At 42.8% G+C, this 21953-nt stretch overlaps 1 protein-coding gene across 1 annotated transcript in view; it reads right to left on the bottom strand.

Annotated features, from left to right (window-relative positions):
• The window catches only part of PODXL (podocalyxin like), a 98114-nt gene that overhangs the window by 16083 nt on the left and 60078 nt on the right, over nucleotides 1-21953 (bottom strand). The window contains exons 4-7 of the mRNA XM_044279997.1: nucleotides 20128-20193; nucleotides 5627-5780; nucleotides 3256-3305; nucleotides 2183-2344 (exon numbers count right to left, since the gene is read on the bottom strand). Of these exons, the coding sequence (XP_044135932.1) occupies nucleotides 2183-2344; nucleotides 3256-3305; nucleotides 5627-5780; nucleotides 20128-20193 (432 nt within the window). The remainder of the gene's footprint in view (nucleotides 1-2182; nucleotides 2345-3255; nucleotides 3306-5626; nucleotides 5781-20127; nucleotides 20194-21953) is intronic.

Raw genomic sequence — 21953 nt, 5'->3', positions numbered from 1 at the left:
GTTCTTTTTGGCATCCTATGATGGTTGGTTTCGAGTATGGAGGCTTTGTGGTGAGCACTTCAATCCTGCCTTTGCTGTGGTGCAACACACTGCCCCAGCTGCTGGTGTGATGATCTGAGAAGCCATTGCATACAACAGATGGTCACTCCTAGTAGGCCACATCCTGCAGCTACATGTGTTGCCACTCATAGCAGGGCTTTCAGCTAGCATTTTTCAGCAGAATAATGCTCACCCACAGTAAGTGTTTTTGTCACGGAAGGTACAGAAGGGAACAGCAATATGAAAGACAAACTAAACAACAGACTAGGACCCACAAGCTAGGGAAAAACAAGGTCACCTCCTAGCAATCCCTGACACACTTCCCCTAGGCTGCTAAGCCCATGTGCATACCTCAATGGTAGATATACACATGTCCCCGTGCCTAGGACTATAACACATTAAACAGACCCTCAGCAATAGGGAGAAAGAGTAAGAGACACCCAGCGCCTTCTACCACCGAAGGAGTTAGCGGCCCCACTAGACCAAACAGAAACCAAAAGGGAAAAGAGAAGGGTAAAGACTTATCTGATACGAGAAGGAGCAGACGATCCACCAATCATCCGAAGCTCACACAAAGTAGAACTATAACCTGCAAAGGCTATAGGGAAAAAGGGAGGTACAAATAGCTTCACTAATCACCAAAAGAACACCACCTGGGAGAAGGTGAAACTGTACTCAAACCCACAACAAACAAACTATCAGATCGAGTCACGTGCAGCAATTCTGACAGACCTCCTCAAACCACCCACAGGGCAAGGTGTGACAGTTTTCCATTAATGTCTCTGTCAGTTTGCAATACTTCCTTGGCCTCCTCAGGCGCCATATTTATCGTCAATTGAGTATTTATGGGACCAGCTGGGAGGCCAGCTTCAGCAACTAAGGCTACTTTCACACTAGCGTTCGTCGGTCCGCTCGTGAGCTCCGTTTGAAGGGGCTCACGAGCGGACCCGAACGCAGCCGTCCAGCCCTGATGCAGTCTGAATGGAGCGGATCCGCTCAGACTGCATCAGTCTGGCGGCGTTCAGCCTCCGCTCCGCTCGCCTCCGCACGGACAGGCGGACAGCTGAACGCTGCTTGCAGCGTTCGGGTGTCCGCCTGGCCGTGCGGAGGCGTGCGGATCCGTGCGGATCCGTCCAGACTTACAATGTAAGTCAATGGGGACGGATCCGTTTGAATATGCCACAATGTGGCTCAATCTTCAAGCGGATCCGTCCCCCATTGACTTTACATTGAAAGTCTGGACGGATCCGTCCGAGGCTATTTTCACACTTAGCTTTTTTTTTGCAATTTTAATGCAGACGGACTCCTTCTTGGTGCATTATTTTTTGTCAATGTGTATATAGTTGCCCAACTGGAAAATATAGGCACTGCCCTGGAAGTCCTTGTATAAGGTAATATTTCCAGTATTATATAGAAAATCAAATCTGAACCCATTAGAGCATGCACTGAATGGTCAGTCTCAGCCCTGGCGTCCCTCTTGCCCAAGGGTCATAGCTGACAAGGGTATTTCAAACAAGGGCTTGGGCATCAACCTGAATGTTTTCTTTAGGCTGAGTTCACACGGGCGTTGCGGGTGACATGCAGGAACAGATACGGGTGCGTTGCGGGAAAATGCAAGATTTTTCCCCACGAGTGCAAAATGTTTTAATGCGTTTTGCACACGCGTGATAAAAATCGGCATGTTTGGTACCCAGACCCGAACCCGAACTTCTTCACAGAAGTTCGGGTTTGGGTTAGGTGTTGTGTACATTTTATTATTTTCCCTTATAACATGGCTATAAGGGAAAATAATAGCATTCTTAATACAGAATGTCAAGTAAAATGTCCATTGAGGGGTAAAATAAAAATTTTTTTTAACTCACCCCATCCACTTCCGCGTAGTGGATCTCCTCTTCTTTCTTCAGAACCTGGGTAAAGGACCTTTGATGACATGATGGATGTGGTGATTGATGTGGTGATGGACCACGTGATGAGCACAGTGACGTCACCAAAGGTCCTTTTCCTCACAGTTCACCTCACGCCTTGCACCCGTGCTGAAAACTCCCCCGTGTGAAAGGGGCCTTACAGTGGAAATGTTAAATGATGAGCCTGGTTTGCACATATTCTGTGCATCAACTGCAGTAATAATAAATCAATTACTTACTTGTTCTCTTTTGCGTGTTTGCCTTTGATGCCAACATCCATAAATGGCTGCAATGATCAATAGAGCCACTGCCAGGGAGACTATAGCACTGATAAGCGGAATGCTCACCAGATCTTCTTCTTCAAATTTTCTGTTCTCATATTGAAACAAATAAGAACTGTCCTGAACATTTAAAAAAAATAAAACGTACTATTAATAACAAATATGATTACACATATGAGTGTAGTACATAGTGTGTGAAATGCCAAATATGTGCTATTCTATTACAGTACTACCTGATAATGCAGTATCTAAATACATATGGTACTATATATGTATATCCTGTTGTTTATATAGCCTCATACGACAGAGTTGTCATAAGAGATTGATAGATCTAAAAGACAACCCCTATGATACTTAGTCCTAATTTATTAATATAATTATTTATATGTTTTGATAAATCTCTTCCACTATGCTCGCATTCACATTCCAGCGTATGCAGTTAATAAAACTGGCCGCAGAAAAAGCTGTGCCAGATCAGCAGTGTAGATAACAGCAGAAAACAGGTCTTTTTTGGTGCTGTAAGGCAAGGGCTACACAGCGACACTGGTCGCAGCTAGGATCGCTGAGCAGTTGTGATCCCATAGAAATGAATGGGATTGCTGTGGCAGCTGCATGAAATGCAACACGGTTGGATTTCTTGCGATTGCCGTGACAATCCCATTCATTTCTATGGGATCACCGCTGCTCAGCGATCCTGGCCGTGACAGTGTTGCTGTGTAGCCCTTGCCTAAATACCACCCAAAACACTCAAGATACGCCTCCTACTCATCAAAGTATTTTACCCCTTTCTCATAGACTTCCCCCATCAAATCTGCTTGAAAGAAGTATCAAACCACTTCTCAAGTGTTTTTCAAATCAGCTGCAGCAACCAGTTTTTTATGTTGAAGTCAATAGGAAGTTGTTGCTGTGTTTTACATGTGGATTATTCAGCCAAAAATGACCATTTCGCTCTGCTGCGTCAGCTGCATTTCTTGCCAATGAGAACATAGCCTCATACTTTCACAACGGAGGACATTTAGGAAATCATTTACCTTTTTTATGTGTTTTAGTGATGCATACAATTCATCTGGACTTAAGGAACCTTAAAAAAAAAAAAAAAAAAAGGTTGGTTACAGATTGGTTTTGCGCTTTCCTTACCCTCCTAAAAAAATAATCATATTAACATGAGAATGAACAGAACACCTACAGTGGATATAAAAAGTCTACACACCCCTGTTAAAATGTCAGGTTTCTGTGATGTAAAAAAATGAGACAAAGATAATTAATGTCAGAACTTTTTCCACCTTTAATGTGACCTATAAACTGTACAACTCAGGCTACTTTCACACTTGCGTTCAGAGTGGATCCGTCTGGGGTCTGCCCAGACGGATCCGCTCATATAATGCAGACGATGGGCTCCGTTCAGAACGGATCCGTCTGCATTATTTTGTAGAAAAAATTCTAAGTGTGAAAGTAGCTTCAGACGGATCCGTCCAGACTTTACATTGAAAGTCAATGGGGGACGGATCCGTTTGAAAATTGAGCCATATAGTGTCTTACATTGTAAGTCTGGACGGATCCGTTTGCCTCTGCACGGCCAGGCGGACACCCGAACGCTGCAAGCAGCGTACAGTTGTCCGCCTGCTGAGCGGAGGCCATACGCTGCCAGACTGATGCATTCTGAGCGGATCCGAATTCACTCAGAATGCATTAGGGCTGGACAGATGCGTTCGGTGCCGCTTGTGAGAGCCTTTAAACGGAACTCACAAGCGGAGCCCCGAACGCTAATGTGAAAGTAGCCTCAATTGAAAAACGAATTTAAATATTTTTGGTAGAGGGCAGAAAAAATATAAAAATAAAATAATATGGTTGTATAAGTGTGCACACCCTTAAACTAATACTTTGTTGAAGCACCTTTTGATTTTATTGCAGCACTCAGTCTTTTGGGGTATGAATCTATCAGCATGGCACATTTGACTAGGCAAGATTTGCCCACTCTTCTTTGCAAAAACACTACAAATCTGTCAGATTGCGAGGGCATTTAGTGTGCACAGCCCTCTTCAGATCACCCCACTGATTCAGGTCTGGGCTCTGGCTGGGCCATTCCAAAACTTTAATCTTCTTCTGGTGAAGCCATTCCTTTGATTTGGATGTATGCTTTTAGTCGTTGTCATGCTGAAAGAGGAAGTTCCTCTTCATGTTCAGCTTTCTAGCAGAAGCCTGAAGGTTTTGTGCCAATATTGACTGGTATTTGGAACTGTTCATAATTCCCTCTAGCTTATCTAAGGCCCCAGTTCCAGCTAAAGAAAAACAGCCCCAAAGCATAATGCTGCCACCACCATGCTTCACTATGGTGGATATAGTGTTCTTTTGGTGATGTCCAGTGTTGTTTTTGGGCCAAACATATCTTTTGGAATTATGGCCAAAAAGTTCAACCCTGGTTTCATCAGACCATAACACCTTTTCCCACATGCTTTTGGAAGACTTCAGCAGGGCTGTGGAGTCGGTAGATAAATGCTCCGACTCCTCAGTTTTTGGGTACTTCCGACTCTGACTCCCCGACTCCTCTGTATTTAATATGCAAATGTATTTTATACATTCCTTGAAGGAAAGAAAGGCAATATACATGTCATTAGCACAGAACTACTGGCTAGGAAGCTGCTGCCTTCTCCTTTGTGTGCTGATCTTCTGCTGAAGATAGGGCAGTGGGAGGATCCAGGAAGGGGCATTTATTGTAAAACATGATTTCCCTAGTAGAATCCCATAGTCATGTTTAAAGTTTAAGCTAACAATCTGAGTTTACAAGTTTTTATAGCCTTAGCTGAATGACAGCAGTTTTTCAAATGGTTTACAGCTTCAGTTTTGAACTATTGACTATCCATTCCCGTCACTTATATAAGTGTCTCTAGTCCTGCAAAAAACATATTTACATAATCAGTTATCAGTGAGAGGCTAGGTTTACTATGGGCGTTGTGTTCCCTGTAACAGTGGAACACAACACAATGGAAAGTATAAGCATTGCCGCTCCTTAACTGTGCGCTGAGTGCCATATAGTGAAGCATGCTTCTTCATGGTCACTTAACGTGTTTGTTTTACAGTAACGTGACACACTGCATGCATTGGCCTTTATTCTTACAGTAGAGAAGTACCTTCTTTTTCGCAAAAGTGGGGGAAAAATAGCAGTGCGTCTTATGGGGCAAATGCTGCGACCGTCCCGTTTGTATTTTAGCAAAAGAATACAGAAAACAATATCAGACAGTTCACAAATTTTTCGTCCTACAGAAATATATTAACTTGTATTGTACATCAAATAAGTCTCACCATTATTCTAATATTACAAACCAAGGCTATTCAGTAACATGTTTTTGCAATTAACACTCCCTCTATAAATTAAACAATTTTGAATACATTTGTAGTACTCACTTTGAACATAGGCATTTACTACCACCAGGTGACTAGAACTTCCACTGCCCAGATCTATATGGCATTTATCTTTGTTTGGCTGGTATCCTGGCTTTATAGTTGTGCAGATATGTTTCAATATTTCTTTTGCGTCATTTTCATTAGCATCATGTCCCTAGAAGAAAAAAACATGTATTACTACCAGCGAAAATAAAATGCTGATACTTATAAGGGAAGGGCCACATGGAGTGACTCTGTAATGACTGAAAACTATGGATAATTGTGTCTGAGACTTTTAAAAATTGTAAGTGGCCACTAGAGATGAATTAATTTCTTGAAATTATTTTTGTGTCTGGAAACATTCAATTTGGGTACAAATAAATTTAACCCAAATTGAACGTTGTCGGCCTGAAAATTTGTGTATGACACTCTGAGGTCTCCCACGACTCACATTTTGTCTTTCTTTTTTTTGTACATGTGTAAACTGGAGAAAATGTGCAACAGGTTTTTTGGGAAAAAGGCACGATTGGAAAAAGTGTGCAGTGCAGCAGAGTCTGTACGTATGTGAACAGCTGAAGCATGTAAACACACACAATAAACTAACTGACCCTATCCTGTCCCTAGTGTTAAAACCTGACTTTCTATCAAGTAATTTAATTTATCAAAACAATATGTCTTTCCAATATCTAACACTGTTCCTGTAAGACCCTAAACTTGTTAACTTCTGTGTCTAACTGCTCTGTTTACACACATGGTAATATCGGAAGAAGCAATGTTCTGTTCTCAAAAGGTGGTAGAAAAACCATCCCTTAATGGGGGCAGATGCCTGGCTGTGTTTATACACACATAGTAGTACTGGTACAAAGCAATTGCTCCACCAAAAATACAGGTCCTTCTAAAAAAATTAGCATATTGTGATAAAGTTCATTATTTTCTGTAATGTACTGATAAACATTAGACTTTCATATATTTTAGATTCATTACACACCAACTGAAGTAGTTCAAGCCTTTTATTGTTTTAACATTGATGATTTTGGCATACAGCTCATGAAAACCCAAATTTCCTATCTAAAAAAAATAGCATATTTCATCCGACCAATAAAAGAAAAGTGTTTTTAATACAAAAAAAGTCAACCTTCAAATAATTATGTTCAGTTATGCACTCAATACTTGGTCGGGAATCTTTTTGCAGAAATGACTGCTTCAATGCGGCGTGGCATGGAGGCAATCAGCCTGTGGCACTGCTGAGGTGTTATGGAGGCCCAGGATGCTTCGATAGCGGCCTTAAGCTCATCCAGAGTGTTGGGTCTTGCGTCTCTCAACTTTCTCTTCCCAATATCCCACAGATTCTCTATGGGGTTCAGGTCAGGAGAGTTGGCAGGCCAATTGAGCACAGTAATACCATGGTCAGTAAACCATTTACCAGTGGTTTTGGCACTGTGAGCAGGTGCCAGGTCGTGCTGAAAAATGAAATCTTCATCTCCATAAAGCTTTACAGCAGATGGAAGCATAAAGTGCTCCAAAATCTCCTGATAGCTAGCTGCATTGACTCTGCCCTTGATAAAACACAGTGGACCAACACCAGCAGCTGAAATGGCACCCCAGACCATCACTGACTGTGGGGACTTGACACTGGACTTCAGGCATTTTGGCATTTCCCTCTCCCCAGTCTTCCTCCAGACTCTGGCACCTTGATTTCCGAATGACGTGCAACAGTCCAGTGCTGCTTCTCTGTAGCCCAGGTCAGGCGCTTCTGCCGCTGTTTCTGGTTCAAAAGTGGCTTGACCTGGGGAATGCGGCACCTGTAGCCCATTTCCTGCACACGCCTGTACACGGTGGCTCTGGATGTTTCTACTCCAGACTCAGTCCACTGCTTCCGCAGGTCCCCCGAGGTCTGGAATCGGTCCTTCTCCACAATCTTCCTCAGGGTCCGGTCACCTCTTCTCGTTGTGCAGCGTTTTCTGCCACACTTTTTCCTTCCCACAGACTTCCCACTGAGGTGCCTTGATACAGCACTCTGGGAACAGCCTATTCGTTCAGAAATTTCTTTCTGTGTCTTACCCTCATGCTTGAGGGTGTCAATGATGGCCTTCTGGACAGCAGTCAGGTCAGCAGTCTTACCCATGATTGCGGTTTTCAGCAATGAACCAGGCTGGGAGTTTTTAAAAGCCTCAGGAATCTTTTGCAGGTGTTTAGAGTTAATTAGTTGATTCAGATGATTAGGTTAATAGCTCGATTAGAGAACCTTTTCATGATATGCTAATTTTTTTAGATAGGAATTTTGGGTTTTCATGAGCTGTATGCCAAAATCATCAATATTAAAACAATAAAAGGCTTGAACTGCTTCAGTTGGTGTGTAATGAATCTAAAATATATGAAAGTCTAATGTTTATCAGTACATTACAGAAAATAATGAACTTTATCACAATATGCTAATTTTTTTAGAAGGACCTGTATATGCTGACCATGACGTTGCAAAATATGCTTACTGTACATACATTTTATTTATTTATTTATTTATTTTAAAAAAATTAGATCTGCAGCCAAAATATACCCTGCTGTTCACACAGGAAAATACTCTTATTTGCACACTTATAAACTACAGACAATTTGCAACAGGATTTTGTAAAAAAAAAACACAATTGAACAACCTCTGGTGTCAAAATATACCCTGCTGGTGAAACAGTAAAATACACTCATCTGTACACTTATTAACGTAAGGAATTGTGCAACAGGTCTTTGAAGAAAGAAAAGAGTGCAATTGGAAAACCGATGTGGCCAAAATATACAGTGCTGGTAACATAGTACAATATGCTTATTTGTAAACTTTTTACCTGTAGAAAATTTGCAACAGGTTTTTTGGGAAAGAAAATGTGCAATTTCACAAGCTCTACAGTCAAAATATACCTTGCTGGTGACAAAACTATCAGTACCGCAACTGACTAACAAAAGGGAAATATGTATGAAATATTCTCAGCGCTAACTATCTAACACGAAACAGCTTACCATAATCAGACTTCATATCAAGCGCTACCACCTATATATCATTACACTAGTTTGGATCGCAATATGTAACAATTACATGTGTCAATTGCACCTACTTGGGCTGTTGTATAGTCTTGGTATTGCTGAATCCCTGATCCCTCATGAAAAAAAGCATATACTTTTTGAAAAAGCCTTGGTTTTTGTACCACTGTGAGCTCACGGTGCTGTAGCTCAAATGATGTCACAGTCGATGAGAATGGAGCCCAAGCTTTAACCTACTGTAGTGAGAGTGTGCTTAATTCTTGAAAGCTTATTTGTATACTTTTTCGTATAACTGTAGAATATTTGCAACAGGTTTTTGGAAGAAAAAAAAGTCACAACTGCATAGTGTACAGTGTTACTATGTCATTAACCCTTTCCTTGCAAGAATGAAAGTCATACGTCCTTGCAGGATAGCAGTTCAGTAGCCAAAGTAGTATGAGGTACGACCTTACTACTGATGACTGTATCTCAAGCTGTATATCAGCTAGAGATATGACAGGTCTTGTTTCAAAACGTATTTTAAGCTTTAAAACAAGACCTAATTAGGCCTTTTATTGATGCCACTGCCCTGACGTTTACCAGTGTCTGGATCACAGCATCAAAATAGTCACAAAATCACACACAAACATCAATAAAGTTTCCATTTTACACTGTACCTGTCCTGTCCATGCCTAGTCTTTAGCGTAAAATATGCTGAACGTTTCTCTAGTGATACCGTTTACATGCCACAGTGATAATAATAACAATTATCAGATGAAAAAGATTTCCATCAGGCAGCTCTTTAAACAGGTGTAATCCAGGAGCCTCTACCTACAGTACATTTCTGATGAACCACAGAAGGTTCAGATGTGTTTTAAATAATATGGGAGCAATTAAGCACCCACGTTACGCCGTTCTGAAAGCAACCCAATGCATTATATTAGGTTTAGGCCTCTTTCACACGGGCGTCATGTTTTTTGCCCGGATAAGAGGCGGGTGCGTTGCGGGAAAATGCACGATTTTTCCGCGCGAGTGCAAAACTTTGTCATGCGTTTTGCACTCGCGTGAGAAAAGTCGCGCATGTTTGGTACCCAGACCCGAACTTCTTCACAGAAGTTCGGGCTTGGGATTGATGTTCTGTAGATTGTATTATTTTCCCTTATAACATGGTTATAAGGGAAAATAATAGCATTCTGAATACAGAATGCATAGTATAATAGTGCTGGAAGGGTTAAAAATAATAAAAAAGTTAACTCACCTTCTCCTCTTGTTAGCGTAGATCCCGGTCTGTTCTTTAGCTGTGGACTGAATGACCTGAGGTGACGTCAGATCACATGCTCCAATCACATGGTCCATCACCATGGTGATGGAGCATGTGATCTGACATCACCTCAGGTCATTCAGCCCACAGCTAAAGAACAGACCGGGATCTACGCTAACAAGAGGAGAAGGTGAGTTAACTTTTTTATTATTTTTAACCCTTCCAGCACTATTATACTAAGCATTCTGTATTCAGAATGCTATTATTTTCCCTTATAACCATGTTATAAGGGAAAATAATACAGTGCATAGACTGTCACCTAGAACCCATGCGTGAAAATCGCACCACATCCGCACTTGCTTGCGGATGCATGCGATTTTCACGCAACCCCATTCATTTCTATAGGGCCTGCGTTACGTGAAAAACGCACAAAGAGGAGCATGCTGCGATTTTCACGCAACGCACAAGTGATGCGTGAAAATCACCGCTCGTGTGCACTGTCCCATAGAAATGAATGGGTCAGGATTCAGTGCGGGTGCAGTGCGTTCACCGCACGCATCGCACCCGCACGGAAAACTCGCCCGTGTGAAAGGGGCCTTAGAGATTTATTATTTTCAATTAGGATTACAGTTTCTGAGTTTCTTTTAATACATGCAGCGGTAAATATAGAGTATGTATTTTAGTTGCAAATTTGAAGTACAGTGGACCCTCAAGAAACAATGTCCTCAGGATACAATATTTTCAACATACAATGGTTCTTTCTGAACCATCTTAAGTTGAAACTAGACTCAACATACAATGTCTCAGACTCCAACCAATCAACGTGGCCATTTCTCTGGTAAAAAACCCTGTACTGCTGTCTAGTCACTCCTCTTTAGGCCTCATGCACATGGCCGTTGTTTGGGTCTGCATCCAAGGCCCTGTTTTGGTGGCTCGGATGCCAACCAATTCACTTCAATGGGGCAGCAAAAGATGAAATATAACATGCCCTATTCTTGTCCGCGCTTTGCGGACAAGAATAGACATTAATATTGAAGACTGTCCATGCCGTTCCGCAAATTGCGGAACGCGCACGGACACCATCCGTGTTTTGCGGATACGCGATTTGCGGACCGCAAAACACACCACAGTCGTGTGGATGAGGCCTTACTGTACAGTGTGTTACTACATGTTCAGTACTGCCCTCTCACTGTGCCAGGATGAGCTGCTCCTCTGGATGTCACGTGAGGGTAGCTCCATTTTATATTTCTGTTACACTGTGTGCAATACAGGACCCTGTCCTCATCATAGATGGTAACTTACAGCTTCCAGCAGCTACTATTCCTGACCGTTATATGTAAGGACTTGCTTTGTATGTCTAAGACATCTTTCACACGAGCGTGACGGATTAGGTCCGGATGCGTTCAGGGTGCGTTCAGTGAAACTCGCACTATTTTGCAAGCAAGTTCAGTCAGTTTTGTCTGCGATTGCGTTCAGTTGTTCAGTTTTTTCCGCGCGGGTGCAATACGTTTTGATGCGTTTTTCATGCGTGTGATAAAAAACTGAAGGTTTACGAACAACATCTCTTAGCAACCATCAGTGAAAAACGCATTGCACCCGCACTTGCTTGCGGATCAATGCGTTTTTCACGCAGCCCCCTTAATATATTAATTTTATGTTGTTTAGTGTTTAAACCTATGCTTGTATGTGAATTTTAGGTGCAAATGTTTAGTTTAGATAATTCCAGTTTTTTTTTCACAAAGTTACATGAAGGTGGATACAACTAACAACAATCTATCAGGACAACTGCAATCATCAAGTTGTCTGCTTTCAGGCAATATATGGGTTTTGGGGGTGCAGTTACTTTTCAGTGAGTGTAATCCCTGTCATTTAGAGGTTGTTCTTTTTTTACAATTTCCAGCATAAAACCAGATTTTTGGTATTTCCAGTTCTGTTGATTTTATTAAGATATATGCACATAGATTTAGGCTAATGTGGTATATATGACCTCTGCACATGTTGAACATGCTGCTTTAGTCACACTTTTACTCACTAATATCAACATTTACACAACAAAAAAAAAACACTCAATTTGATGCAAATATACACAAAGTTACCTCTGTGTATAAAGTACTGAGTGGCATTTTGAAAATGTGCTGCATATATACTTTCCGAATTTATATATTGGTACGGGGGTTTGTATGATTTTGTTCTTTTGCAATTGAAGTATTATTTGTGCAAAAAGTGTGAATTTGCCCTGAACACCAGAGGTGCAAAAACCCCTGGCAGCAAAAGGGTTAAAAAAATTGATGGTTAATGGACAGCACCCTGGTTCAGTGGTTAGCAATGGTGCCTTGTAGCACAGGGCTTCTTGGTCACATCTCACCAAGGACAACATCTTCATGGAGTTTGTACGTTCTTCCCTTGTTTGTGAGGGTTTCCTCTGGGGAATCCAGTTTCACCCTCACTCCAGTGACATACTGATAGGCAATTTAAATTGTGAGCCCCATTGGGCACAGAGAGTAATGGGAATGTCTGTAAAGTGCTGTGGAATATGTCAGTACTATACAAGTAGGTAAAATAAAAAAAACTATTCAATACAAACTGCATGCACATCACAAGGAAATGTAATTCTTAAATGAACCTGCAGATGGCAGTATTGGAATGTGTAAAACCTTTCGGACAAAATAGGATTAATGAATGTTTTGTTTCAGAATCTGAACTGCCAGGAACAAAATTTACAAGCATGAATTTAAATATTACTTGATTTATATACATTTGTCCTAAACAATATTGCTTTATTAATATTATGGTAATCTTGCCTTCAATTCAGAGGTCTGCATCTTGGCTAAAGGACTAAAACATGCATGTGTCAAACGATTCTCACTAAACAGACAAAAAATTGTAACGTGTGGGGCGGAGCCTGGCCGTTGGCGTGGATGGCTGTGTGAAAGAACTGCTCCTCCACGTCCCAGCATCTACAGCCTTATAAACAGCGGTGACCAGAGCAGAAATGGTCAAGTACGGCAGAGACAGGGGTCTAGATCCCCCTGACACCCCTCGATCCCACAAGGGCCAGCAGGACATGCAAAAATTCCTGAAAAAAAGGAGCTCTCACTCGCCGGGAGCTGGTGCCAAGATGGCGACGGCGTGCATGAGGGAGGCGGAAGCTGAGGACTCAGGAGATGATAGCGAGCGCTGCGCCACGACTGAGGAGCCAGATCCAGCTCCAGTTTCAAAGACTTTTCTCACCAAGATCCTCGGTCAAACACTAGAAAAAGCGCTGCGACCGGTCCTGACTGAGCTGGCGGACATTAAGTCTGAAATATCCCAGGTGGGACACAGGGTGGAAGCCCTAGAGCAGGCGACGCAAGACCTCAGCTCGCATGCTAATGGAGTGGCCGAATGTCTCAGCGACCACGCTGAGGAACTTAACAGAGCCTTTTCGCTGTTAGAAGACCAGGAAAACCGTAGTAGACGGCGTAACATCCGAATAAAGGGCCTCCCCGAGTCTTGGGCAGCTGAATCGTTGCGCAAAGTGGCCATGGAGATATTTGCGGACATTCTGGACTCGGACTGGGCCACCTCAATAATAATTGAGCGCATACACAGGGCGCTTAGACCCCAGCCGAAGCCAAACGAAAGACCAAGAGATGTGGTCTGCGGTCTGCTGTCCTTCGTGGATACAGCGAGGGTAATGGACGCAGCCCGCACCAAAGGGCGGATCACATACGGAGACGCTGAAATTGCCCTGTACCAGGACATTGCTCCATCTACACTAGCGAAAAGGCGCATACTAAAGCCCTTGCTAGATTCGCTAAGATCAAAGAAGATTCCATATTCATGGATGTACCCTTTTGGCCTCTCCATCAACAAGAACGGGAGGCGTATCATCATCCACACCCCAGAGGACTTGGATAAGGCATGGGAACTAATTGGAATTCCACCTATGGATACACCTACCTGGCTCCCGGTAAACTACCCGGCGTTGCTTCCGAAACTGCCACCCCTGGAATCCTGGAGGAAAGTACAGCGTGCCAAGGCTGGGAAGGCGATTAAGCACCAGACGGAAGCCAAGGATCTTCCACCATGAGGACACTCACATCAACATGGGGTTTAGTATCACTGGGACATGGGGGGGTTATGACGATGATCTCACCATGTCGTTTTCTTTACCGCTCTTTGCTTTATTCGCACGATTGGTGCGGGTAGGCGCAGAGTGGAATTCCTGGCCCTTGAGCGCCAGATTTGGGTCGCATATTTGAATTGTATTGCATGCACGTGTTATATGCGAATATTTCTGTTATGTTTCTGTTGTTAAGATACTCTTATCCCAAGCTGACTTTGAGCCCACGGTTGATAGCCACCCATACAGATTGTTGGCGGCAGAAAATATATGGATACAGATTAGTGCAGGGAGCTTGATGCGCATTTTTTGATGCGCATTTTTTGTACCCCGTTAATACGGGGCGATAAGTATTGGCGCCAGTAGTATCGTAGCTAACTTGCAATAAGAAAGTGATACCCCTCAGACATATACGACTACCGCTCTTTATTCTTTATGTGCCTCTGAAGTACCTAGCAAGAGCAAATACCTCCCACACTGAGCACCCAAGAACTGTATTAATAGGTCTGCAATGACTCAATTCACGGCTCAAATATTGGATTAGTCCATCAAGAGTCGAACCCTAAATAACCGTCTGAGACTAGGTTTGCACTAGACTGAGACTAGCTCTCTCTTTCAAGATGCATGGATTACCCACCATAGGACCTATAGACGCGTGAGCCTCCATCCCCCTCCACCTATCCATGTACTTTGGTTCTCACCTTGCTCTAGCGAGTCCAGGAAAAGGTATAAAAATACATGAGTCACCATACCTCACATTTTACGCATTGGCTGTGTTGCTTGGGAAACACGTCCAGGCTACTTATAAAATTACGTTCACCCCCTAGCTATCTAACTGTTGACGGATAGCTTCAGGAAAGATAGCTTACCTACTGGGTTTGATTCCAGTATTTGTTTGACTTACTGTTTGTTACTTCCTTTTACATCTTCTCCTCTCTCTCCTCTTTCTCTTCTCTTTTTCTTTTCTTTTTATTATTTACCTGTCTCAACCTCTCCAACCAACCTCTACCTGACCCCCTCCCCCCCCCCCCTCTTAACACACACATCAGTTCCGTAAAGAGTCTTATAAACTGCCCAAACAGCATTTATCTTCAGCATAGAAACAAACAAGTCACGCCCTGAGATGGCAGACATAAAGGTCGCAACATTCAATGTTAAGGGTATGAATTCACCTCAGAAACGCAGCCAAGTTATGCTTGCTCTTAGGAAGATGGGCTCCCAAATAATATTTCTGCAGGAAACCCACCTGCGCCAAAAGAAAATGCCAAGGATGCCAAAACGTCCCTTTGCACATTGGTTTCACAGTGTCCAACCTGTTTCTGCTTCCAAAGGGGTAGCTATTGCGATCCATCAGTCCATCCCCTTCAACATGATACAACAACATACAGATGCAGATGGTCGCCTCTTATTAGTCAAAGGCTTGCTAGCAGATCAAAAAATCACCCTGGCTAACTTTTACGTACCGAACAAGTCCCCTGTACAATGGCTCCTACAGGCCCTAGACACCCTTAAACTCTTCGCTGAAGGGCAGGTTATCTTAGGAGCTGATTTAAACCTAGTACTAGACCCAGCAATCGACTCATCCTCAGCTAATTCCCGAGTGGCACAAAGGCTTCTTAGTAGACTTCACAAGAAACTTCAGGATTTACGCTTAATTGATGTTTGGAGAAGTTTTCATCCCACAGATGACATACCAACGTCTAGATCATATTCTAACTTCTTCATCTCTTCTTCCCTATTTCAGAGCGGCGGACATTGGTAATATCACCATATCGGATCATGCTCCATGCCTGGCGTCCTTCACCCTCACTTCCTTACCGAAAGGGGACTGGTGCTGGAAGCTAAATGAATCTCTCCTGTACAACCAACTCCATGCGGACCAGGTCAGGACTCAACTAATTGAGTACTTTGCGCTTAACTCCTCCACGCACAGCTCACAACCCATTGTATGGGAGGCCCATAAGGCGTTCGTTAGAGGCTGTTTTATCTCCCTAGGCACTCAAGTGAAAAGGGAGCAACAAAAAGAGGTGGATACACTCCTAGCAGATATAGCAGCAATTGAGAGGAAACATAAAGCCTCACTACGAAAAGAACACCAAAACACATTAATAGAGCTTAGGATTAAACTCCGCAATCTCCTCAGTCGGAGAGTAGCTAAACAACTGATTAATTTCCAGCATAGGGTCTATGCGCATGGTGATAAAGGTGGAAAATTGATGTCATCCCTACTAAAGAAGGTTAAGACTGTCACGCACATCTCCTCAATTAAGCAGCCAAGCGGCAATCTGACCAGAGACACTCCAGAAATAGCTAATGCTTTTAAAGAGTTTTATTCAACACTTTACAATCTACACCAGAAAGGTTCCGTCGATGAGGAGCTCCAAAGAGAGAACCGCATCAACACCTTCCTAAACTCCCTTCATCTCCCGACTATCACACCAGAGGACTCAAAATGCCTTGTCAGACCGATATCAGCTGAGGAGGTAATTAGTACACTCAAAACCTTCCCCCCCGGAAAAAGCCCGGGTCCGGACGGTCTCCCCCTACTTTACTATAAAAAGTTTCAGGACATACTCATTCCTAGGTTTACCGAAGTGTGCAATTCACTCATGCAAGGGAACTCTCTCCCTAAACAGACGCTCGAATCTCATATCACCCTGATACCTAAAGAGGGTAAGGACCCCCTGGACTGTGGCAGCTATCGTCCGATTTCCCTCCTGAACCTGGATTTAAAACTATGGGCCAAGATTTTGGCCGGAAGACTAAGTAAGTTCCTGCCAGCTTTGATTGGCAATGAACAATCTGGCTTTATCCAGGGTCGGGAGGGTAAAGATAACTCTCACAGAGTATTCCATGCTATCCACATGGCACGCAGAAAGGGGCTTCCATTAGCCTTACTAAGCATTGACGCCGAGAAGGCATTTGATCGAGTCAATTGGCTGTTCATGAAATTAACTCTCCAACGGTTTGCCTTCCCAGATGCATTTATTAGAGCAATATTTACTCTATATCAAAACCCATATGCTAGGTTGAAAGTGAATGGCACGCTCTCGCCATCTTTTGACATAACAAATGGAACTAGGCAAGGCTGTCCCTTGTCCCCCTCATTATTTATTTTAGTTGTGGAGTCACTACTGCAGTTAGTTAGACAATCTCCAGAAATCTCGGGTGTTAAATATGGAGACGGGGAATTGAAATGCACTGCATTCGCTGATGACTTACTGTTCCTGATAATGGAACCGGAGAAAGGGTTAGATCCACTAGTTGGGAAAATAGCCGAGTACAGCTCCCTATCAGACTTTAAAGTCAATCATTCTAAATCAGAGATACTGAATATCTCCCTTCCCGAATCCAAAACTACTTCATTGAAGGCTAGGCTCCCGTTCCACTGGACCAAAGGCCCAATTAAATATTTAGGGATACTAATCCCCAGGAATGTCAACGACTTATATCAACAAAACTACACCCCTCTCTTGGGAGATATTCAGCGTCTGTTACATTCATACAATCTCCCTTATCTCTCTTGGATGGGGAGAAAGAATGTTCTGAAGGCATATGTTTTACCAAAAGTCCTTTACACCATGCAGCTGGTCCCGATATGGCTTCCCAAATCATTCTTTCTGAATATGAAAAGTCTGTTCTCTAAATTTTTATGGAACGGCAAGAAACCCAGATTATCACATGAAATTCTAGTCAGAAGCAGGAAAAAAGGAGGACTAGGCTTGCCAGATGTTGCTAAGTACTATAAAGCGGTACAACTTAATAGGTGGATTGAAATGGCGGAGCCAAAAAGACGTCCAGATGTTCAAGCCATTTGCAGACACAGCGTAGGGAAGGACTTTCAAAAACATCTATGGCTCCCAGAAAGGAGCATTCAAAATGACATGAGTTTAGACCCATTGTTTAGAGGTCTCTGTGGGGTATGGAGAGAAGTGAAGGGACATTTGGCACCTGACCCATCACCTCTACTACCACTGAGTCTCTTACCAGACTTGATGCACCAGGGCAACGTAGATAAATCGCACATATGGAACCTACTTAAGTCAGTGAAATTAGGAGATATTGCCCCGATTTTTGAAGACTCCATACTAGAAAAGCTTCCGAGCTCGACCACTGAATCCCCAGGTTTCTTTATAGTCAAGCCACATATTAAAGCTGTGTGTGGGGAGTTGACGGCAAAGTACCCTACACAGAGGTCCTTGACTGACTTCGAAAAAAGTATCTTGTCACCAGTACCTGCGGTTAGGAAAGTGTCAAATCTCTACCCGGTGGTGGGAAGTGAGGGTGAGGCTTTGAAGCCGGTGTACATTAGGGAATGGGAGAAGGAGTTGGATAGGGTTCTGACGACTTCTGAAACAAAACAGATATTAAGAGGTTCACATGGAATCTCTAGATGTACACGTTTACAGGAGAACCATTTTAAACTCCTATCAAGGTGGTATAAAACCCCTGATTTTCTATACAAAAGAGGTCTATCGTCCAATAGGGAGTGCTGGAGATGTGGAGAGGGCGTAGGGTCTCTGTCGCATATCTGGTGGAACTGCACACTGATTCAACCCTATTGGAGAGAGGTAGAGGCCCTGATTAGGAAACTCGCAACCCCTGGATTTAAGCTCACTTTGGAATCAGTAGTGCTTGCACTCCCAACGCCGCAATACTCCCCCTCAAAAAAGAGCTTAGTCTCGCATATCATTGCAGCTGCAAAAACATTGATCCCCCTTCACTGGCTTGACACCAACCCTCCATCCATACAGGAAATGTCAGCTAAGGTGAATCAAATCTGCAAATTTGAGGAAATCTCTAGCTGAATCAATAGGACGCATGATAAGTTCACACGAATGTGGAGCCCTTGGAGATCTTTGGCGCAGGTTGGCCCTAGCGATTCGGACATAGCTGAATGAGGCCATGGATATAAACATTGCGGACATTGCGGACATTTTCTAAAATAAAATTGTCTCTGAAATGTCCGAGAAATCCATCTTGGTGAGACTTCTTACGGAAAGATCAGATTACATCATTCAATACAGGTCTATGGAAGGGGGAGGAGTGAGCAAGAGACTACTACAGCTAAATAGCTAAAAAGTTTCTATCTTATCCTAAGGGCTCATGCACACGACCATTGTTGTTTTGCGGTCCATTTTTCACGGATCCGTTGTTCGTTTTTTTTTTCTCTGATTTAAATCCTCTTCCATTCCATTATTCCACAAAACATATCCGTATGGTTTCCGCATGCGATCCGTTTTTTCCAGGTTGGAAACGGAAACATTAACTTATTAATCACCAAACACATGAGCAATATGGGCTGGGCATAGAATTTCTACAGTACGGATCCGCGAAATATGGATGAAATACGGATGACATACGGATGTATTCCGTGTGCGTTCCGTATTTTTTGCAGACCCATTGACTTGAATGGGGCCTCGGACCGTGATTTGCGGACAATAATAGGCCATGCTCTACTTTTTTGCGGAATCCAAATATGGAAACAGAATGCACACAGAGTACCTTCTGTTGCTTTTGCAGACCCATTGAAGTGAATGGTTCCGTATACGGTCCACAAAAAAACGGAACGGAAGCGGAAAGAAAAGACATTAATGTGCATGAGCCCTAAGTGTGTTATTTACTTCAGTACAGGTCAGTACTTCTCAGTAATCTCCACTATGACCTTAGAGCTGTGTCTGAGTGTGAGAAAGTTCTGTGTGCAGTGGATGGGAGCTAGTCTCCACTACCAGATCTGGGAGAACTGCAAACTAAAGATCTAGCATACATGGGAGAAAACTGCAAAAAATGCCAGATACAAGTCATATAATGATGACCAGAAATAGTGGTATTTCTCATGTACACAATCTGTCATATTGATTAATGCAAAGTTTGTTGAAAGGATAGGTATGCTTTAATAATAGCCCGGAAATGATTGCATACGCACAATGGGGGACATTTATCAAATTGGTGTAAAGTAGAACTGACTTAGTTGCCATTAGCAACCAATCAGATTCCAACTTCCATTTTCCAATGGAGCTGTGAAAATTAAAGGTGGAATTTGATTGGCAACTAAGCCAGTTCTACTTTACACCAGTTTGATAAATCTATGCAAAAAATAAATGGAACAGAGAAAATTGTCATTTCTTTCAGTTTTGGTACAGTACTTACACAAATTTTTGAAGGTTCTATATTAATCTTCATCAAAGATCCTTCATGTGCTTCTTTACAATTGAACTAGGAAAAAAAAAAGAAAAACAGAAAACTTGCATTGAAAAAACTTTTTTTACAATGGAACTGAGAAAATTTGCACAAAAACAATCAGAAGGGGTTTGACTCCTGGCACACCTGCTGTTCAGCTATCTATAGAGGCTGTGACACTCCAGTGAGCGCTGTAGACCTCTTTCTTGGCCAGTGACATCACATCCATTAAGTCACATAGCCTAGGCGCAGCTCAGTCCCATTCTGGTGAATAGGCCTGAGCTGAAATAAAAGCACAGCTGCTATATAATATGGCGCTGTACTTGGCAAGCTGTGGGGAGGCATCACTCATTGGAAAGCTGTGGGAGTGGGCAGGAGTTGGACCCCCATGATCAGATATTGATCACCTATGGGATGGAAACAGACTGTAACTTCACCTCTTATGGGCATTGCTAGAATATGCCACCAATGTCAGATAGGTGCAGGTTCCACCTCTGGGACCCGCACCTATCACCAGAACGGGACCCCTGGAGTGAGCACGGTGCGCTCTCCATTAATTTCTGAAAATAGCTGAGCACACATTACTAATCCTATTTTTGGAACTCCCATAGAACTGAATGGAGAGCACGCATGGTGTGTTCTCCTTCACTTTCGGTCCAACCTCTACCTGATATTGGCCGCATATCCTACGGATATGGTGCCAATGTCTCAAATGAGACAACCCCTTTAAGGCTATAACACTTTCAGCAAATAACGCCTTGTAAAATGAAATGTTGTACACCTTTTCAATAGAATTCCACATGGTTCTCAAGATCTATGCTTCCTGTCATTCTCAGTTTTTTTTGCAGGAAATGTGACAGACACACAGTTGAGTGCAGTTAGGCTATGTTCACATTGATTCGATCTCTGTGAGCAAAACCAGTGACAGATCAGTCTGATCTGCCTCTGAGAACAGAGTGTTTTTGGCGACAGGACGATGCCAAAAATACCTCTAGCTATTTTAGCCCTTTACCATTGACGCCATGTGAAATGCAGCTAATATACGCTTTAAGGAAGTAACATGTTACTTCTCAAGTGTATTTGAAAACAGCCAGGTAAAAAGTGCGTCCATGTGCACCTGACTGCCCTTTTTCATTGATGCCAATGAGACGTTGTTTGTGGCATTTTGAATTTGGAACAGAAAACAACTGTTGAAATCTTCAGTGGATGTAAAAGACATCTGTCGGCAGATTTGTACCTATGAAACTGATGTTTTACTATATGCAAAAAAGCCTCTAGTAGCAACAGGGGCATTGTGATTATACCTAGAGGCTCAGCTCTCTCTGCAACTGCTGTGCTTTCTTCACTTTGAATGGCATGTACAGGCAGTGAAAACGGCTGGCGCCCCCATTGCTCCTACAGGCTAATTTGCATATAATAAAACATCATTTTTCTCATCAATGCGGGCACATATGAACATGGGTCCAACACAGATGCCGTCAGCTGCCAGGCGTACATGTAACAGGTCAGCCAGTTTCATAGGTGGATATAGTCTCACAGTACTAAGTTAAATCTTGTAATGAGCCGTGCAATTGTGTGTCTATCACATGATATAACATGTTGTGAAAAAAAAAGGGTGACCATAATGCATTGTCGTAGATGTTGTACTGGCCAGCAAGGACATGGCTCTTACGCCATCTTTCACAACAAATGCACTGAAAATGACAATGGCTATGAGCATACTGCTAATATATACTTTAGGCCTCATGCACATGACCATTGTTCTGGTCCGCATCCAAGCTGCAATTTTTGCGGCT

The sequence above is a fragment of the Bufo gargarizans genome, chromosome 2 (genome assembly GCF_014858855.1).
Source record: "Bufo gargarizans isolate SCDJY-AF-19 chromosome 2, ASM1485885v1, whole genome shotgun sequence".
Lineage (NCBI taxonomy): Eukaryota > Metazoa > Chordata > Amphibia > Anura > Bufonidae > Bufo > Bufo gargarizans.
Note: the sequence above shows the minus strand (reverse complement) of the source record. Positions and strands in the feature narration are given on the sequence as shown.